Source organism: Cherax quadricarinatus, chromosome 66 (genome assembly GCF_038502225.1).
Source record: "Cherax quadricarinatus isolate ZL_2023a chromosome 66, ASM3850222v1, whole genome shotgun sequence".
Taxonomy (NCBI): Eukaryota; Metazoa; Arthropoda; class Malacostraca; order Decapoda; family Parastacidae; genus Cherax; species Cherax quadricarinatus.
Genome location: NC_091357.1, coordinates 634,517 through 654,516, shown reverse-complemented (window position 1 = coordinate 654,516; position 20,000 = coordinate 634,517). Strand labels below are relative to the sequence as shown.

The following is a 20,000-nucleotide window of genomic DNA, read 5'->3' as shown; positions in this document are numbered from 1 at the left end:
TGCCGGTTTCCCTGAATCCCTTCATAAATGTTACTTTGCTCACACTCCAACAGCACGTCAAGTATTAAAAACCATTTGTCTCCATTCACTCCTATCAAACACGCTCACGCACGCCTGCTGGAAGTCCAAACCCCTCGCACACAAAACCTCCTTTACTCCCTCCCACCAACCCTTCCTAGGCCGACCCCTACCCCGCCTTCCTTCCACTACAGACTGATACACTCTTGAAGTCATTCTGATTCGCTCCATTCTCTCTACATGTCCGAACCACCTCAACAACCCTTCCTCAGCCCTCTGGACAACAGTTTTGGTAATCCCGCACCTCCTCCTAACTTCCAAACTACGAATTCTCTGCATTATATTCACACCACACATTGCCCTCAGACACGACATCTCCACTGCCTCCAGCCTTCTCCTCGCTGCAACATTCATCACCCACGCTTCACACCCATATAAGAGCGTTGGTAAAACTATACTCTCATACATTCCCCTCTTTGCCTCCAAGGACAAAGTTCTTTGTCTCCACAGACTCCTAAGTGCACCACTCACTCTTTTTCCCTCATCAATTCTATGATTCACCTCATCTTTCATAGACCCATCCGCTGACACGTCCACTCCCAAATATCTGAATACGTTCACCTCCTCCATACTCTCTCCCTCCAATCTGATATTCAATCTTTCATCACCCAATCTTTTTGTTATCCTCATAACCTTACTCTTTCCTGTATTCACCTTTAATTTTCTTCTTTTGCACACCCTACCAAATTCATCCACCAATCTCTGCAACTTCTCTTCAGAATCTCCCAAGAGCACAGTGTCATCAGCAAAGAGCAGCTGTGACAACTCCCACTTTGTGTGTGATTCTTTATCTTTTAACTCCACGCCTCTTGCCAAGACCCTCGCATTTACTTCTCTTACAACCCCATCTATAAATATATTAAACAACCACGGTGACATCACACATCCTTGTCTAAGGCCTACTTTTACTGGGAAAAAATTTCCCTCTTTCCTACATACTCTAACTTGAGCCTCACTATCCTCGTAAAAACTCTTCACTGCTTTCAGTAACCTACCTCCTACACCATACACTTGCAACATCTGCCACATTGCCCCCCTATCCACCCTGTCATACGCCTTTTCCAAATCCATAAATGCCACAAAGACCTCTTTAGCCTTATCTAAATACTGTTCACTTATATGTTTCACTGTAAACACCTGGTCCACACACCCCCTACCTTTCCTAAAGCCTCCTTGTTCATCTGCTATCCTATTCTCCGTCTTACTCTTAATTCTTTCAATTATAACTCTACCATACACTTTACCAGGTACACTCAACAGACTTATCCCCCTATAATTTTTGCACTCTCTTTTATCCCCTTTGCCTTTATACAAAGGAACTATGCATGCTCTCTGCCAATCCCTAGGTACCTTACCCTCTTCCATACTTTTATTAAATAATTGCACCAACCACTCCAAAACTATATCCCCACCTGCTTTTAACATTTCTATCTTTATCCCATCAATCCCGGCTGCCTTACCCCCTTTCATTTTACCTACTGCCTCACGAACTTCCCCCACACTCACAACTGGCTCTTCCTCACTCCTACAAGATGTTATTCCTCCTTGCCCTATACACGAAATCACAGCTTCCCTATCTTCATCAACATTTAACAATTCCTCAAAATATTCCCTCCATCTTCCCAATACCTCCAACTCTCCATTTAATAACTCTCCTCTCCTATTTTTAACTGACAAATCCATTTGTTCTCTAGGCTTTCTTAACTTGTTAATCTCACTCCAAAACTTTTTCTTATTTTCAACAAAATTTGTTGATAACATCTCACCCACTCTCTCATTTGCTCTCTTTTTACATTGCTTCACCACTCTCTTAACTTCTCTCTTTTACTCCATATACTCTTCCCTCCTTGCATCACTTCTACTTTGTAAAAACTTCTCATATGCTAACTTTTTCTCCCTTACTACTCTCTTTACATCATCATTCCACCAATCGCTCCTCTTCCCTCCTGCACCCACTTTCCTGTAACCACAAACTTCTGCTGAACACTCTAACAGTACACTTTTAAACCTACCCCATACCTCTTCGACCCCATTGCCTATGCTCTCATTAGCCCATCTATCCTCCAATAGCTGTTTATATCTTACCCTAACTGCCTCCTCTTTTAGTTTATAAACCTTCACCTCTCTCTTCCCTGATGCTTCTATTCTCCTTGTATCCCATCTACCTTTTACTCTCAGTGTAGCTACAACTAGAAAGTGATCTGATATATCTGTGGCCCCTCTATAAACATGTACATCCTGAAGTCTACTCAACAGTCTTTTATCTACCAATACATAATCCAACAAACTACTGTCATTTCGCCCTACATCATATCGTGTATACTTATTTATCCTCTTTTTCTTAAAATATGTATTACCTATAACTAAACCCCTTTCTATACAAAGTTCAATCAAAGGGCTCCCATTTTCATTTACACCTGGCACCCCAAACTTACCTACCACACCCTCTCTAAAAGTTTCTCCTACTTTAGCATTCAAGTCCCCTACCACAATTACTCTCTCACTTGGTTCAAAGGCTCCTATACATTCACTTAACATCTCCCAAAATCTCTCTCTCTCCTCTGCATTCCTCTCTTCTCCAGGTGCATACACGCTTATTATGACCCACTTCTCGCATCCAACCTTTACTTTAATCCACATAATTCTTGAATTTACACATTCATATTCTCTTTTCTCCTTCCATAACTGATCATTTAACATTACTGCTACCCCTTCCTTTGCTCTAACTCTCTCAGATACTCCAGATTTAATCCCATTTATTTCCCGCCACTGAAACTCTCCTACCCCCTTCAGCTTTGTTTCGCTTAGGGCCAGGACATCCAACTTCTTTTCATTCATAACATCAGCAATCATCTGTTTCTTGTCATCCGCACTACATCCACGCACATTTAAGCAACCCAGTTTTATAAAGTTTTTCTTCTTCTCTTTTTTAGTAATTGTATACAGGAGAAGGGGTTACTAGCCCATTGCTCCCGGCATTTTAGTCGCCTCATACGACACGCATGGCTTACGGAGGAAAGATTCTTTTCCACTTCCCCATGGACAATAGAAGAAATAAAAAAGAACAAGAGCTATTTAGAAAAAGGGAGAAAAACCTAGATGTATGTATATATATATATGCATGTGCGTGTCTGTGAAGTGTGACCAAAGTGTAAGTAGGAGTAGCAAGATATCCCTGTTATCTTAGCGTGTTTATGAGACAGAAAAAGAAAACCAGCAATCCTACCATCATGCAAAACAGTTACAGGTTTTTGTTTCACAGTCATCTGGCAGGACGGTAGTACTTCCCTGGGTGGTTGCTGTCTACCAACCTACTACCTACTACTATATATATATGTATGTATACTACCTACTACTATATATATATGTATGTATATATATATATATATATATATATATATATATATATATATATATATATATATATATATATATATATATATATATATATATATATATATTAGCAAATGGTTTTGTTAATTGTAAATGAAATTTTGAATTGAAAAATGTTGTTTAATAGACTTTTATTATTAAAGTATAGGGTGCTAAAATTGTATAGGCCTTTATGAGATTTTTTAAAAGATGAAAAAAAAACTTAAATTGGACAAGAACTAAAATAAACTTTAGATTTTGGATTAACTAAATAAATAGGATGGGTCACATGGATAATTCGGACACCCGAAAATAACTGAATAAAAATTCGTAAATATTGAATTCCGTTAATTATTAAATCCTTTTATTTTAAGGAATAAATGCGGAAAATTTATTAAAAAAGCCATACACAAGTAATGAGGAAAACAATGGAAGAAGGAAAAGATGCGAGACATAAAAGATGAACTACGACAAAAATATTACCTTGCCTTAGATGTCTTAGTTTTTAAAACTATAATTATAATTTTAGAAAAATATTTAAAGTGAATGAACAATCTCCCCATAAGCACTAAATAATTAACAAACTTATAACATAAATTCACTGTATCTCAAAGAAACAAGTATATCGTCTCTAATATTCGTGTTGTTCATATAAACGAGCCCCATCGACACCATGCCCAGCCCTTCTAGGGTAGGGTAGGTGCCAGAGCCCGAGCCTTTAGCTCATAAGACTGTCATTCCCATTTGCCCCCTTGGGGCGGGGATGGCAGACCAGAGAGGCCTAGCTTGTGGCTAGGCCTGGGGACAGTTGGTCCCAAAGATGAGGAGGTACTTGTGCCTCCTCCCATGGGAGACTTAGGTCTCAGATACTCCCTAAAGAGGGAGCCAAGGCCGGGCCACGACTTGGAAAAGGCCCGGGCCGGGAGAATACCGGCTAATCTTTAATAATAATAAATAAAACGAGCCCCTTAGAGAAAGGCCTGAGCTTGCTACCACCTGCAGCTCACAAGACTGCCATCCCCACGAGCCCCTTTGGGGCGGGGCAGATGGCAGACCAGAGGCCTAGCTTCTCCCTACGAGTCCCGTGAGGGCGGGGAATGTGGCTAGGCCTGGGGACAGTTGGTCCCAAAGATGAGGGGGTACTTGTACCTCCTCCCATGGGAGACTTAAGTCTCGAGACACTCCCCAGATAGGGAGCCAAGGCCGGGTCACCACTACTTGGAAAAGACCCGGCCCCTCAAGGAAGGCTCCTTGACACTGGTAAGGGGCTCTTGATATAGGGAATTGGATCTGTGCTCCAGTTCCCTGAATTAAGCCTGAATGCCTTCCATCCCCCCATTGGCGCTGTATAATCCTACGGGTTTAGTGCTTCCCCCTTGATTATAATAATAATGGAAAACACCCGGGCCGGGAGAATACCGGCGAATAAAAAAAAAAAAAAAAAAAAAAGAGCCCCTTTCTGGCGGGCAGATGGCAGACCAGAGGCCTAGCTTCTCCCTAGGAGCCCCGTGAGGGCGGGGCAGATGGCAGACCAGAGGCCTAGCTTCTCCCTAGGAGCCCCGTGAGGGCGTGGCAGATGGCAGACCAGAGGCCTAGCTTCTCCCTAGGAGCCCCGTGAGGGCGGGGCAGATGGCGGGGCAGATGGCAGACCAGAGGCCTAGCTTCTCCCTAGGAGCCCCGTGAGGGCGGGGCAGATGGCAGACCAGAGGCCTAGCTTCTCCCTAGGAGCCCTGTGAGGGCGGGGCAGATGGGAGACCAGAGGCCTAGCTTCTCCCTAGGAGCCCCGTGAGGGCGGGGCAGATGGCAGACCAGAGGCCTAGCTTCTCCCTAGGAGCCCCGTGAGGGCGGGGCAGATGGCAGACCAGAGGCCTAGCTTCTCCCTAGGAGCCCTGTGTGGGCGGGGCAGATGGCAGACCAGAGGCCTAGCTTCTCCTTAAGAGCCCCGTGAGGGCGGGGAATGTGGCTAGGTATGTTCTAGGCATATTTCCTTAAGAAAGAAGAAGAGCAGGAGTAAACTGGAGAGAGAAAGACGCTCCCTCTACAGAAGACGACGAAGTGTCACTGAGCTCCTCAGGAGTGCTAGAATATCTGATACACGAAAGGAGGCGCTGACCAGGGAAGTGGAAACTATCGAACTTAAGTTAAATGACTCTTACAGGAACCAGGAGAGGCAGGAGGAGCTTAAAGCTATTAGTGAAATTGAAAGAAATTCAAAATATTTCTTTTCATATGCCAAAAACAAGGCAAATACCACATCTAGTATCGGGCCCTTACTCAGACATGATGGGACTTACACAGATGACAACAAGGAAATGAGTGAAATATTGAAATCCCAGTACGACTCTGTGTTTATTGAACCACTAATCGGTCTGAGGATCGACGACCCAAATGATTTCTTCATGAATGAGCCTCAAAACTCCATAAATGTATGCCAGATTTCCGACATTACCCTAACTCCGATAGATTTCGAAAAAGCCATTGACTACATGCCTATGCACTCAGCCCCAGGCCCAGACTAGTGGAACTCTGTTTTCATTAAGAACTGCAAGAAACCCCTCTCGCGTGCCCTAAGTACACTATGGAGGAGGAGCTTGGACATGGGTGAAATTTCACAGTCACTTAAAACAACGGATATAGCCCCACTCCATAAAGATGGCAGCAAAGCATTAGCTAAGAACTATAGACCAATAGCTCTGACGTCCCACATCATAAAAATCTTTGAGAGAGTGCTAAGAAGCGGGATTGCAAATCACCTGGATTCCCAAAATCTGCACAATCCAGGGCAACATGGGTTCAGGGCAGGTCGCTCCTGCCTCTCACAACTACTGGATCACTATGACATGGCCTTGGATGCACTGGAAGAAAATCAGAATGCAGATGTAATATACACAGACTTTGCAAAAGCATTCGACAAATGCGATTATGGCGTAATAGCCCATAAAATACGTGCTAAAGGAATAACTGGGAAAGTGGGGAGATGGATCTTCAACTTCCTAACAAATCGAGCACAAAGAGTAGTGGTCAACAGAGTTAAATCGGAGGCTGCCATAGTGAAGAGCTCTGTTCCACAAGGCACAGTACTCGCCCCCATCTTATTCCTTATCCTCATATCAGACATAGACAGAGATATACACCACAGCACCGTATCATCCTTTGCGGATGATACTAGGATCTGCATGAGGCTGTCATCTGCTGAGGACGCGGTTAACCTCCAAGAAGATATAAACAAAGTTTTCCAGTGGGCAACGGTAAACAATATGATGTTCAATGAGGACAAATTCCAACTACTCCATTATGGAAAACTGGAGGAGATAATAACTAGAACAGAGTATACTACTGACTCCGGCCATACAATAGAGCGGAAAAATAATGTAAGGGACCTGGGAGTAGTAATGTCTGAGGATCTCACTTTCAAGGATCACAACAGTGCCACGATCGCACGTGCAAAGAAAAGGATAGGATGGATAATGACAACTTTCAAAACGAGAGATGCCAAGCCAATGATGATCCTTTTCAAATCATTCGTTCTCTCTAGGCTGGAATACTGCTGTACATTAACATCTCCATTCAAAGCAGGTGAAATCGCAGATCTAGAGAGTGTACAGAGATCCTTTACTGCACGTATAAGTTCTGTCAAGCACCTTAACTACAGGGAACGCTTGGAAGCACTTGACTTGTACTCGTTGGAACGCAGGAGGGAGAGATATATCATAATCTACACTTGGAAAATCTTGGAAGGAATGGTCCCAAATCTGCACACAGAAATCACTCCCCACGAAAGTAAAAGACTGGGCAGGCGATGCAAAATGCCCCCAATAAAAAGTAGGGGCGCCATTGGAACACTAAGGGAAAACACCATAAGTGTCCGGGGCCCAAAATTGTTCAACAGCCTCCCATCAAGCATTAGGGGAATTGCCAATAAGCCCCTGGCTGCCTTCAAGAGATAGCTGGACAGATACCTAAAGTCAGTGCCGGATCAGCCGGGCTGTGGCTCGTACGTTGGACTGCGTGCGGCCAGCAGTAACAGCCTAGTTGATCAGGCCCTGATCCATCGGGAGGCCTGGTCATGGACCGGACCGCGGGGGCGTTGATCCCCGGAATAACCTCCAGGTAACCTCCAGGTAGGCCTATGGACAGTTGGTCCCAAAGATGAGGGGGTATTTGTACCTCCTCCCATGGGAGACTTACATCTCAAAGACACTCCCCAGATAGAGAGCCAAGGCCGGGTCACCACTACTTGGAAAAGACCCAGGCCGGGAGAGTACCGACGAATAAGAAAAAAAAAACAGAATCAGTGACACCATGCCTAACCCTTCTAGGGTAGGGTAGGATAGGTGCCTGAGCCAGAGCTTACAGCTCACAAGACTTTCATTCCCATTAGCTCCCTTGGGGCGGGGATGGCAGACCAGAGAGGCCTAGCTTGTGGCTAGGCCAGGGGACAGTTGGTCCCAAAGATGAGGAGGTACTTGTGCCTCCTCCCATGGGAGACTTAGGTCTCAGACACTCCCTAACGAGGGAGCCAAGGCCGGGGCACCACTTGGAAAAGGCCCGGGCCGGGAGAATACCGCAATCTTTAATAATAATAATAACCCAGAATACCGGCGAATCTTTAATAATAATAATAATAACCTTTGTTTTTGATCAACACCATGCCTAGCCCTTCTAGGGTAGGGTAGGCGCCTGAGCCAGAGCTTGCAGCTCACAAGACTGTCATTCCCATTAACCCTCTTGGAGCGGGGATGGCAGACCAGAGAGGCCTAGCTTCTCCCTACGAGCCCCGTGAGGGCGGGGAATGTGGCTAGGCCGGGAGAATACCGGCGAATCAAGAAGAAGAAGAAGACCTTTGTTTATGGCAAACACTTTTATGACCATATAATGAACTGCTGTTGTGTATGTTATTGTTGAATATTTCTGCTTAACAGATGCAAGATTATATTTCTATATAGCGTTCTGATTCTGTTAAACAGAAGAAAGATATTTTTATTTTTCCAGTTTTCAGGTTATGTTGAATAAAAATAGAGAAGTGTTATTATTTCAATCTTGTTCTGTTAAATATAAGTCAGACTTTTTTACTGATCAGGTTATCTGGTTTTGCTAATCTAAAACAATACATTTTTATAGTTATTATTTCTGTAAAAGAAAAATAACATCTTTTTGCCTGTGATTCATTAATATGTTTTAAATGAAACATCTCAATTTAACTTATGAAGCATCTGATTTTATGGAATAAAGTTGATCTCGTTACTTACTGTTACAACACACACAGTCCGGCTTCTGACAACACTCATGTTCCAGAGGGATAGTGCATATTCTATAGTCGACGCAGATGCCGTCTCTTGTCTCACTGTTACTGCATTCTTCCATGCATTCTTCCTCTCCACTATCAAGGTTCCCGCACATCTTCACGCAGATGTCATAATTACGTTTAGGATCGGTACAGTTTGCCAAGCGTGTTGTGCAACACTTGCAGTCTTTATGGCCACAGCCTCTGTGAATTTCACGTTCCTTGCTGTGGCAGGACTCTCTGCAAACTCCGTAGCCATCATCACAGAAAGGTTTGTCATTGCATTCTGAAGGAAAAGATGTGCATAACATGACGTTTCACTTAACATGAAATATTTGATTAGGTAAAATCATATTAATTTGCAGCCTTCTTACACTTCCTGAAACTAGGAAATATACTGAATACTAACTGTTAATTAACAAATGTATAATAGTGGGTCTACTACATAACACCTAATGGAAGTACATGTTATCCAGACCATCTAGGAGTAGTACATGTTATCCAGACCATCTAGGAGTAGTACATGTTATCCAGACCATCTAGGAGTAGTACATGTTATCCAGACCATCTAGGAGTAGTACATGTTATCCAGACCATCTAGGAGTAGTACATGTTATCCAGACCATCTAGGAGTAGTACATGTTATCCAGGCCATCTAGGAGTAGTACATGTTATCTCTAGGAGTAGTACATGTTATCCAGACCATCTAGGAGTAGAACATGTTATCCAGACCATCTAGGAGTAGTACATGTTATCCAGACCATCTAGGAGTAGTACATGTTATCCAGACCATCTAGGAGTAGTACATGTTATCCAGGCCATCTAGGAGTAGTACATGTTATCCAGACCATCTTGGAGTAGTACATGTTATCCAGACCATCTAGGAGTAGTACATGTTATCCAGACCATCTAGGAGTAGTACATGTTATCCAGACCATCTAGGAGTAGTACATGTCATCCAGACCATCTAGGAGTAGTACATGTTATCCAGACCATCTAGGAGTACCACATGTTATCCAGACCATCTAGGAGTAGTACATGTTATCCAGGCCATCTAGGAGTAGTCCATGTTATCCAGGCCATCTAGGAGTAGTCCATGTTATCCAGGCCATCTAGGAGTAGTACATGTTATCCAGACCATCTAGGAGTAGTCCATGTTATCCAGACCATCTAGGAGTAGTACATGTTATCCAGACCATCTAGAAGTAGTACATGTTATCCAGACCATCTAAGAGTAGTACATGTTATCTAGACCATCTAGGAGTAGTAAATGTTATCCAGACCATCTAGGAGTAGTACATGTTATCCAGACCATCAACGAGTAGTAAATGTTATCCAGGCCATCTAGGAGTAGTACATGTTATCCAGACCATCTAGGAGTAGTCCATGTTATCCAGACCATCTAGGAGCAGTACATGTTATCCAGACCATCTAGGAGTAGTACATGTTATCCAGACCATCTAGAAGTAGTACATGTTATCCAGACCATCTAAGAGTAGTACATGTTATCTAGTCCATCTAGGAGTAGTACATGTTATCCAGACCATCTAGAAGTAGTACATGTTATCTAGACCATCTAGGAGTAGTACATGTTATCTAGACCATCTAGGAGTAGTACATGTTATCCAGACCATCTAGGAGTAATACACGTTATCCAGACCATCTAGGAGTAACGCATGTTATCCAGACCATCTAGAAGTAGTACATGTTATCTGGACCATTTAGGAGTAGTGCATGTTATCCAGACCATCTAGAAGTAGTACATGTTATCTAGACCATCTAGAAGTAGTACATGTTATCCAGACCATCTAGGAGTAGTGCATGTTATCCAGACCATCTAGAAGTAGTACATGTTATCTGGACCATCTAGGAGTAGTACATGTTATCCAGACCATCTAGAAGTAGTACATGTTATCCAGACCATCTAGGAGTAGTACATGTTATCTAGACCATCTAGGAGTAGTACATGTTATCTTGACCATCTAGGAGTAGTACATGTTATCCAGACCATCTAGAAGTAGTACATGTTATCTAGACCATCTAGGAGTAGTACATGTTATCTAGACCATCAAGGAGTAGTACATGTTATCTAGACCATCTAGAAGTAGTACATGTTATCCAGACCATCTAGAAGTGGTACATGTTATGTAGACCATCTAGAAGTAGTACATGTTATCTAGACCATCTAGGAGTAGTACATGTTTTCCAGACCATCTAGAAGTAGTGCATTTTATCTAGACCATCTAGGAATAGTACATGTTATCTAGACCATCTAGGAGTAGCACATGTTATCTAGACCATCTAGGAGTAGTCCATGTTATCCAGACCATCTAGAAGTAGTACATGTTATCTGGACCATCTAAGAGTAGTACATGTTATCTAGACCATCTAGGAGTAGTACATGTTATCCAGACCATCTAGAAGTAGTACATGTTATCTGGACCATCTAGGAGTAGTAAATGTTATCTAGACCATCTAGGAGTAGTACATGTTATCTAGACCATCTAGGAGTAGTACATGTTATCCAGACCATCTAGAAGTAGTGCATATTATCTAGACCATCTAGGAGTAGTACATGTTATCTTGACCATCTAGGAGTAGTACATGTTATCCACACCATCTAGAAGTAGTACATGTTATCTAGACCATCTAGGAGTAGTACATGTTATCTAGACCATCAAGGAGTAATACATGTTATCTAGACCATCTAGAAGTAGTACATGTTATCCAGACCATCTAGAAGTGGTACATGTTATGTAGACCATCTAGGAGTAGTACATGTTATCTAGACCATCTAGGAGTAGTACATGTTTTCCAGACCATCTAGAAGTAGTGCATGTTATCTAGACCATCTAGGAGTAGCACATGTTATCTAGACCATCTAGGAGTAGTCCATGTTATCCAGACCATCTAGAAGTAGTACATGTTATCTGGACCATCTAAGAGTAGTACATGTTATCTAGACCATCTAGGAGTAGTACATGTTATCCAGACCATCTAGAAGTAGTACATGTTATCTGGACCATCTAGGAGTAGTACATGTTATCCAGACCATCTAGAAGTAGTACATGTTATCCAGACCATCTAGGAGTAGTACATGTTATCTAGACCATCTAGGAGTAGTACATGTTTTCCAGACCATCTAGAAGTAGTGCATGTTATCTAGACCATCTAGGAGTAGCACATGTTATCTAGACCATCTAGGAGTAGTCCATGTTATCCAGACCATCTAGAAGTAGTACATGTTATCTGGACCATCTAAGAGTAGTACATGTTATCTAGACCATCTAGGAGTAGTACATGTTATCCAGACCATCTAGAAGTAGTACATGTTATCTGGACCATCTAGGAGTAGTACATGTTATCTAGACCATCTAGGAGTAGTACATGTTATCTAGACCATCTAGGAGTAGTACATGTTATCCAGACCATCTAGAAGTAGTGCATGTTATCTAGACCATCTAGGAGTAGTACATGTTATCTAGACCATCTAGGAGTAGTACATGTTATCTAGACCATCTAGGAGTAGTACATGTTATCCAGACCATCTAGAAGTAGTGCATGTTATCTAGACCATCTAGGAGTAGTACATGTTATCTAGACCATCAAGGAGTAGTACATGTTATCTAGACCATCTAGAAGTAGTACATGTTATCCAGACCATCTAGAAGTGGTACATGTTATGTAGACCATCTAGAAGTAGTGCATGTTATCTAGACCATCTAGGAGTAGTACATGTTATCTAGACCATCTAGGAGTAGCACATGTTATCTAGACCATCTAGGAGTAGTCCATGTTATCCAGACCATCTAGAAGTAGTACATGTTATCTGGACCATCTAAGAGTAGTACATGTTATCTAGACCATCTAGGAGTAGTACATGTTATCCAGACCATCTAGAAGTAGTACATGTTATCTAGACCATCTAGGAGTAGTACATGTTATCCAGACCATCTAGGAGTAGTGCATGTTAACCAGACCATCTAGGAGTAGTACATGTTATCCAGACCATCTAGAAGTAGTACATGTTATCTAGACCATCTAGAAGTAGTACATGTTATCCAGACCATCTAGAAGTAGTACATGTTATCCAGACCATCTAGGAGTAGTACATGTTATCTAGACCATCTAGGAGTAGTGCATGTTATCCAGACCATCTAGGAGTAGTACATGTTATCTAGACCATCTAGGAGTAGTACATGTTATCCAGACCATCTAGGAGTAGTACATGTTATCTAGACCATCTAGGAGTAGTACATGTTATCTAGACCATCTAGGAGTAGTACATGTTATCTAGACCATCTAGGAGTAGTACATGTTATCTAGACCATCTAGGAGTAGTACATGTTATCTAGACCATCTAGGAGTAGTACATGTTATCCAGACCATCTAGAAGTAGTGCATGTTATCTAGACCATCTAGGAGTAGTACATGTTATCTAGACCATATAGAAGTAGTACATGTTATCTGGACCATCTAGGAGTAGTACATGTTATCTAGACCATCTGGGAGTAGTACATGTTATCCAGACCATCAAGGAGTAGTACATGTTATCCAGACCATTTAGAAGTAGTACATGTTATGTAGACCATCTATGAGTAGTACATGTTGTCTAGACCATCTAAAAGTAGTACATGTTATCCAGACCATCTATGAGTAGTACATGTTATCCAGACCATCTAGGAGTAGTACATGTTATCCAGACCATCTAGGAGTAGTACATGTTATCTAGACCATCTATGAGTAGTACATGTCATCTAGACCATCTAGGAGCAGTACATGTTATCTAGACCATCTAGGAGTAGTACATGTTATCTAGAAGATCTAGGAGTAGTACGTGTTATCTAGACCATCTAGGAGTAGTACGTGTTATCTAGAGCATCTAGGAGTAGTACTTGTTATCTAGACCATCTAGTAGTAGTACATGTTATCTAGAGCATCTAGGAGTAGTATATGTTATCTGTGCCACTTACGAGAAGTACATATTATCCAGATCACTCATGAGATGTACATGATATGTACAACACCTACACTATAACAGTATATGTAACCCACAGCCCTATGAGCATTGCATGTACTCACCTATTTGTATTCACTTATTTGTGGTTGCAGGGATCGTGTCGCAGCTCCTGGCCCCGCTTCTTTGCTGATTGCTACTGAGTCAGCTCTCTCCTTCCTTTAAGAGCCATCTCGTACCGTTCCTTAAAACTATGTATGGATCCTGTTTCTAAATGCATCACTCTCCAGATTTTGTCACTTACTGACAACTCTAACGCTGAAGAAATACTTCCTAACGACCCTTTGATTCATCTGAGTTTTCAACTTCCAGGTGTGGTCCCTTGTTCCTGTGTTCCATCTCTGAAACATTCTGTTCCTGTCAACCTTGTCAATCCCTCTAAGTATTTTATACGTCGATCTTATGTCATCCCTATTCCTCTCCTCCTCTCCTCCAGTATCGTGAGGATAATCCTTGACCTCTCCTACAGGACTAGTCTTTACATGCATTTCTCTAATTCCTTGGCGTATTTGACTAGGTGTGGGTTCCATACTGCTGCTGCATACTTCAATATGGGCCTGATGTACAAGGTATAGCCGAAATTTTTACAACTAAAACTGCAAATGGAAAAAAAACGCTTGTGAGAGCTACAATAGGTACCTGAATCAGTATTAGGATCACTGCGACATGCTAAACCCGCAGGGGTAAGAAAATTCCTGGGAATGTGAGATCATCGGGTTTGATTCCTTACTTAGGTGTCGAAACGCTATTCTTAGTTTTGCCAGAAGTGCATATGCTGCACTAGTTACTTGGTTGGTGTGCGCCTCAAGGGATGTGTTCGGTGTGATGCTCACCCCAAGATCCTTTTCCTTGAGTGAGGATTGCAGTCTTTGACCCATGAGCATATACTCTGTCGGTAGTTTTCTTTGTCCTTCCCCAAGCTTCATGACTTTTCACTTGGCGAGATCAAGAGCTACTTGTCGAGCCAGGACTGTAACTTGTCCAGATGACTTTTTAGACCTACCTGTTCCTCATCTGCTTGAATTCGCCGCATTAGCTTCAAGTCGTCTGCACACAGGGATACCTCAGAATCTATCCTTCCGTCATATCATTCACATATACTAGACACAACACCGGCCCTAGGACTGACCTTTTAGAACCCTACTCGACACATGCGCCCTCTCTGACACCTCGTCAAGTACCATGATTCGTTGTTTCCTTCCTGTCACGTATTCCCTGATACACTGATTTTACTTTTCCTTCTATACATGCCTGTTCCTCTAGCTTTTGTACCTTTTTTGTGGAACTGTGTCGAAAGGGTTCCTACAGTTAAAGAAAATGCAGTTTACCCACTTCCATCTCTCTCTTGTCTTACTTTTGTTACCTCGTTTTAGAACTCCAGTAGGTTTGTTCACAGGATTTCACATTACTGAAACCGTGTTGGCTCTCGTGTAGGAGCTCTTTCCTTTCTAGCTGCTATACCAGTTTTCTCCTGATAATCTTCTACATTACATACTATACATGTCAATGACACTGATCTATAGTTTAATACTACCTATTTAACTTCTTAAAAACTGGGACTACTTTTGCTTTCTCCCACGCCTCTGGTAGTTATTGTGTTTGAGTAGATTTGCTGAAGATTGTTGTTAGTGGTACACATAGTGCCTCTGTTCCCTCTCTCAAGGTCCATGGAGAACTGTTATTAAGGCTCACTGCCTTCGAGGTATCTAGTTAGCATAGTAGTTTTTCACCTCCTCCTCGGTTGTGTAGTGCGTCCAGCACTACCTCGGTTTACTGGATGCCCTTCAGTCTCCACTGAGAATACCTCCTTAAATCTCTCACTGAGCTCTTTACATACTTCCTAGTCATTTCTTGTGAGTACCCCTCCTGTCTTCCTCAGCCTCAATTCCTGGTCCCTGACTGTTGTGATTGCATAACAGCTTTTGATCAGATTTGGCTTTGATGCTATGTGATTCTCATTTTGCCGCTGGGCCTCACTCCTTATCCATGCATATTCATTTCTGACTCTTCTGCTGAGCTCCTTATTTTCCTGGGTCCTTTGCCTTCTATATTTATTTTTCCATGTTCTGGCGCATTTGGCTTTGGCCTCTACACATTTGGGTATGAACTTTTTCTCTGCTTTCCTGCATTTTTATTTACTGTCTTTCCCTCCAGTTCTCTTACCCACTGTACCTAAAGCAAATTTGCCTCATAGCTGCGTAGTCCTTCTTTTGAAGTTTGGCTTCTCCTGTCCTCCTCGTGCTGCTTCATTCTCCACTGTTAACTCTACTATGTATTAGAAACTCAGGACCCCGTGATCAGTACCACCGAGGGGCATTTCATATGTAATATCCCAAATGTTGGAACTGCTCATAGTGAATACGAGGTCTAGCCTTAATGACTCACGAAATCGAAATGACACGATAGCAAATAAATCGTACCATGGGTGGGGATTGAATTTGTGACGACTGAGTCGTAAAACTCCAGGCAAGCTGGGTACAATCAGATTCATCCAACTAGGCAAATTATGCACAATAGAGAGGTTAACACAGGCCCCGCATACATGGGGGTGACGAATTCTAGCTCTAGTCTCTCAAAGCCGTCATCTCTTGAAGTGTCCCTAACATGATGGTGCATGAGGTTATTCAGTACCGCTTCCAACATCTTAGCTCTCCACGTTTCTGGTCTGTCATGTGGCTCCAGATTTTTCTAGTTGATCTCCTTGTGGTTGAAATCCTCCATAACTAGTAACTTTCCGTGTTGGCCCTTCTGGCCACCTCAGCTAGTGTGCCTACCATTGCTCTGTTGCTCTCATCATAATTTGGTCTTGGTCTCTTGCTATTCTGTGGTAGAATGTACATTACTGCTATCACCAGCCTGGCACCCCCTTTCTGGAGAGTTCCTACTACATAATCACCTGCTTCCCCTCTGTTCATACCTCCCATCTCAAAACTCCAGTGGTTTTTGATGAGCAGAACGAATCCTCCTTCTCCTCCATTCCTTTCTCAGGATTTGATAGCCAGTGAGATCACATCTGTTATCATCCCCGTGAGCTCTGTTTCCGTGATTACAATGAGGTCTGAGGATGTCTCCGTGATTTGTTCGTACAACTCCTCACACTTATTTGTTATTCCATTTGCGCTTGTGTACCATACCTTCAGCTTTTTTTCCAATACTGTATTATGGGAGGTGATGGGGTTTAGTGTGAGCTAGGGTTATGGTAGGCTACTGTGAAAGCGATGTTTGTGCTGGAGGGGAGGGTGATGAAGGTGCAGGTTATGGTTTACTTTTTGGTTATTGTGCTTAGTTCTAGTGGGGTGGTAGGGGTTGATGGGGTTCTGTGGATGGTTGTGTTTGGTAGCCCTCACGAATCTGGGCTTCCCTACCTATCGATGCCTGTCTTGCTTCTCCTTGCTGTCCCTTGTGTCTTTGTACCCTCTCTCTTTCTGTTTCTCCCATTCATTCATGATCTGTCGAGGTCGAGGTTGCCCGCTAGAATACCTGCGAGATCTTTAACTGTGGTTTCTACTGCAATATCCTCTTTCGTGCAGTTTCTGTCATGAATGTCAATTTGACTGGGTGACTTTTTCCCTTTGAATATCTCCCAGTTATCTGATAATTTCGTCAGCTCCATCGTATCCTCCTCTCCAGTTTGTTTCATGATATTTTCAATCTCTTATCTCCCCCTATCGTCTTTCTTCGTTTTTCCTCCCTTCAGCCTCCTGAAGCCCATGGATAATTACGAACCTCCTCCCATTTCCGTTCCCATAGTATCTATGGGTCTGTGAGTAGTGCATTTAACCCACACCGTCTGTGAACAGTACATGTAATCAACACCCATTATGAATAGTGAATGTAACCGGCGGCCCTATAAACAAAACAACACCGATACCATAACTCACGGGAATGTCCAAGAGCTATGGGGTATGTCCTACTAGGAGAGGTTAAGGAAAGTTAACCTGACGACACTAGAGGACAGGAAGAATAGGAGACATGATGAAGACAAATAAAATACAGACAGGAATTGACAAGGTGGATAAGGACAGGATGTTTCAGAGATGGGACGCAGCAACAAAGGGTCACAACTAGAAGGTGAAAATTCAGATGAGTCACAAGGATGCCAGGAAGTATTTCTTCAGTCACAGAGATGTCAGGAAGTGGAACAATCTGGAGAGTAGAGTTATCAGGAAGTGGAACAATCTGGACAGTAGAGTTGTCAGAAAGTGAGACAACCTGGAGAGTAGAGTTGTCAGGAAGTGGGACAATCTGGAGAGTAGTCAGGAAGTGGGACAACCTGGAGAGTAGAGTTGTCAGGAAGCGGGACAATCTGGAGAGTAGAGTTGTGAGGAAGTGGAACAATCTGGAGAGTAGGATTGTCAGGAAGTGGAACATTCTGGAGAGTAGAGTTGTCAGGAAGTGGAACAATCTGGAGAGTAGAGTTGTCAGGAAGTGGAGCAATCTGAAGAATGGAGTTGTCAGGAAGTGGAACAATCTGGAGAGTAGAGTTGTCAGGAAGTGGGACAATCTGGAGAGTAGAGTTGTCAGGAAGTGGAACAATCTGGAGAGTAGAGGTGTCAGGAGGTGGGACAATCTAGAGAGTAGAGTTGTCAGGAAGTGGAACAATCTGGACAGTAGAGTGGTCAGGAAGTGGAACAATCTGGAGAGTAGAGTTGTCAGGAAGTTGGACAATCTGGAAAGTAGAGTTGTCAGGAAGTGGAACAATCTGGACAGTAGAGTTGTCAGTAAATGGATCAATCTGGAGAGTAGAGTTGTCAGGAAGTGGAACAATCTGGAGAGTAGAGTTGTTAGGAAGTGGAACAATCTAGAGAGTAGAGTTGTCAAGAAGTGGGACAATCTAGAGAGTGATGTGGTGGAGGCAGGAGTCATACATAGCTTTAAGAAGAGATACAATAAAACTCAGGGAGCAAGGAGAGAGTGGACCTAGTAGCGAATAGGCGGGGCCAGCAGCTGTCATTCAACACCTGAACCACAAACAGGTGAGTACACCACCTATGAAAAAAACGCAACATCTACACTCCTTACGATCAAAACAGAGCACAGATATTACCAGTAAACAACTCAGGACATAAATTTTGCTTATGAACAGAACAAGGCACATACACTACATATGAACAAACAGGAATGTATATATATATATATATATATATATATATATATATATATATATATATATATATATATATATATATATATATATATATATATATATATATATATATATATATATATATATATATATATATATGTATATATATATATATATATATATATATATATATATATATATATATATATATATATATATATATATATATATATATATATATATATATATATATATATATATATATATATATATATATATATATATATATATATATATATATATATATATATATATATATATATATATATATATATATATATATATATATAATGTCGTGCCGAATATGTAAAACTGGTCAATTAGCAAGAACTCATTTAAAATTAAGTCCTTTCTAAAATTTTCTCTTATACGTTTAAAGATATATTTTTTTCATTAATGTTGATGTAAAAATTATAATTTTGCACCAAAAGAAACTTAGAAAACTTATCTAACCTTGTTATAATAAGCGCAATTTATTTTAGCCTAACCCAACTAAATATATTTTAGATTTGTTTACAATAATTTAATACTAAACAAACAAAGTGAAATATATTCTTTTCGTTAGGTTCAGAATGATTTTGGCGAAATTATTGCATGCACAAATTTTCACTTGTCCTATATGGCAAGATGAGCGTTGCCATTTAAGCCAAGATCGCAAATTCTGCCTATTCGGCACAACATATATATATATATATATATATATATATATATATATATATATATATATATATATATATATATACATATATATATATACATATATATATATATATATATATATACATATATATATACATATATATATATACATATATATATATATGTATATATATATGTATATATATATATATATATATATATGTATATATATATATGTATATATATAAATATATATATATATATATATATATATATATATATATATATATATATATATATATATATATATATATATATATATATATATATATATATATATATATATACATATATATATATACATATATATATATATATATATATATATATATATATATATATATATATATATATATATATTTATATATATGTCGTGCCAAATAGGCAGAACTTGCGATCTTGGC

The 20,000-nt window shown here is 41.0% G+C and overlaps 1 protein-coding gene across 1 annotated transcript in view; it reads right to left on the bottom strand.

Moving 5' to 3' along the window:
* LOC138854657 (keratin-associated protein 16-1-like) overlaps positions 1-20,000 on the bottom strand; it is a 154,055-nt gene that overhangs the window by 40,125 nt on the left and 93,930 nt on the right. The window contains exon 8 of the mRNA XM_070099016.1: positions 8,700-9,020. Within this exon, the coding sequence (XP_069955117.1) occupies positions 8,700-9,020 (321 nt within the window). The remainder of the gene's footprint in view (positions 1-8,699; positions 9,021-20,000) is intronic.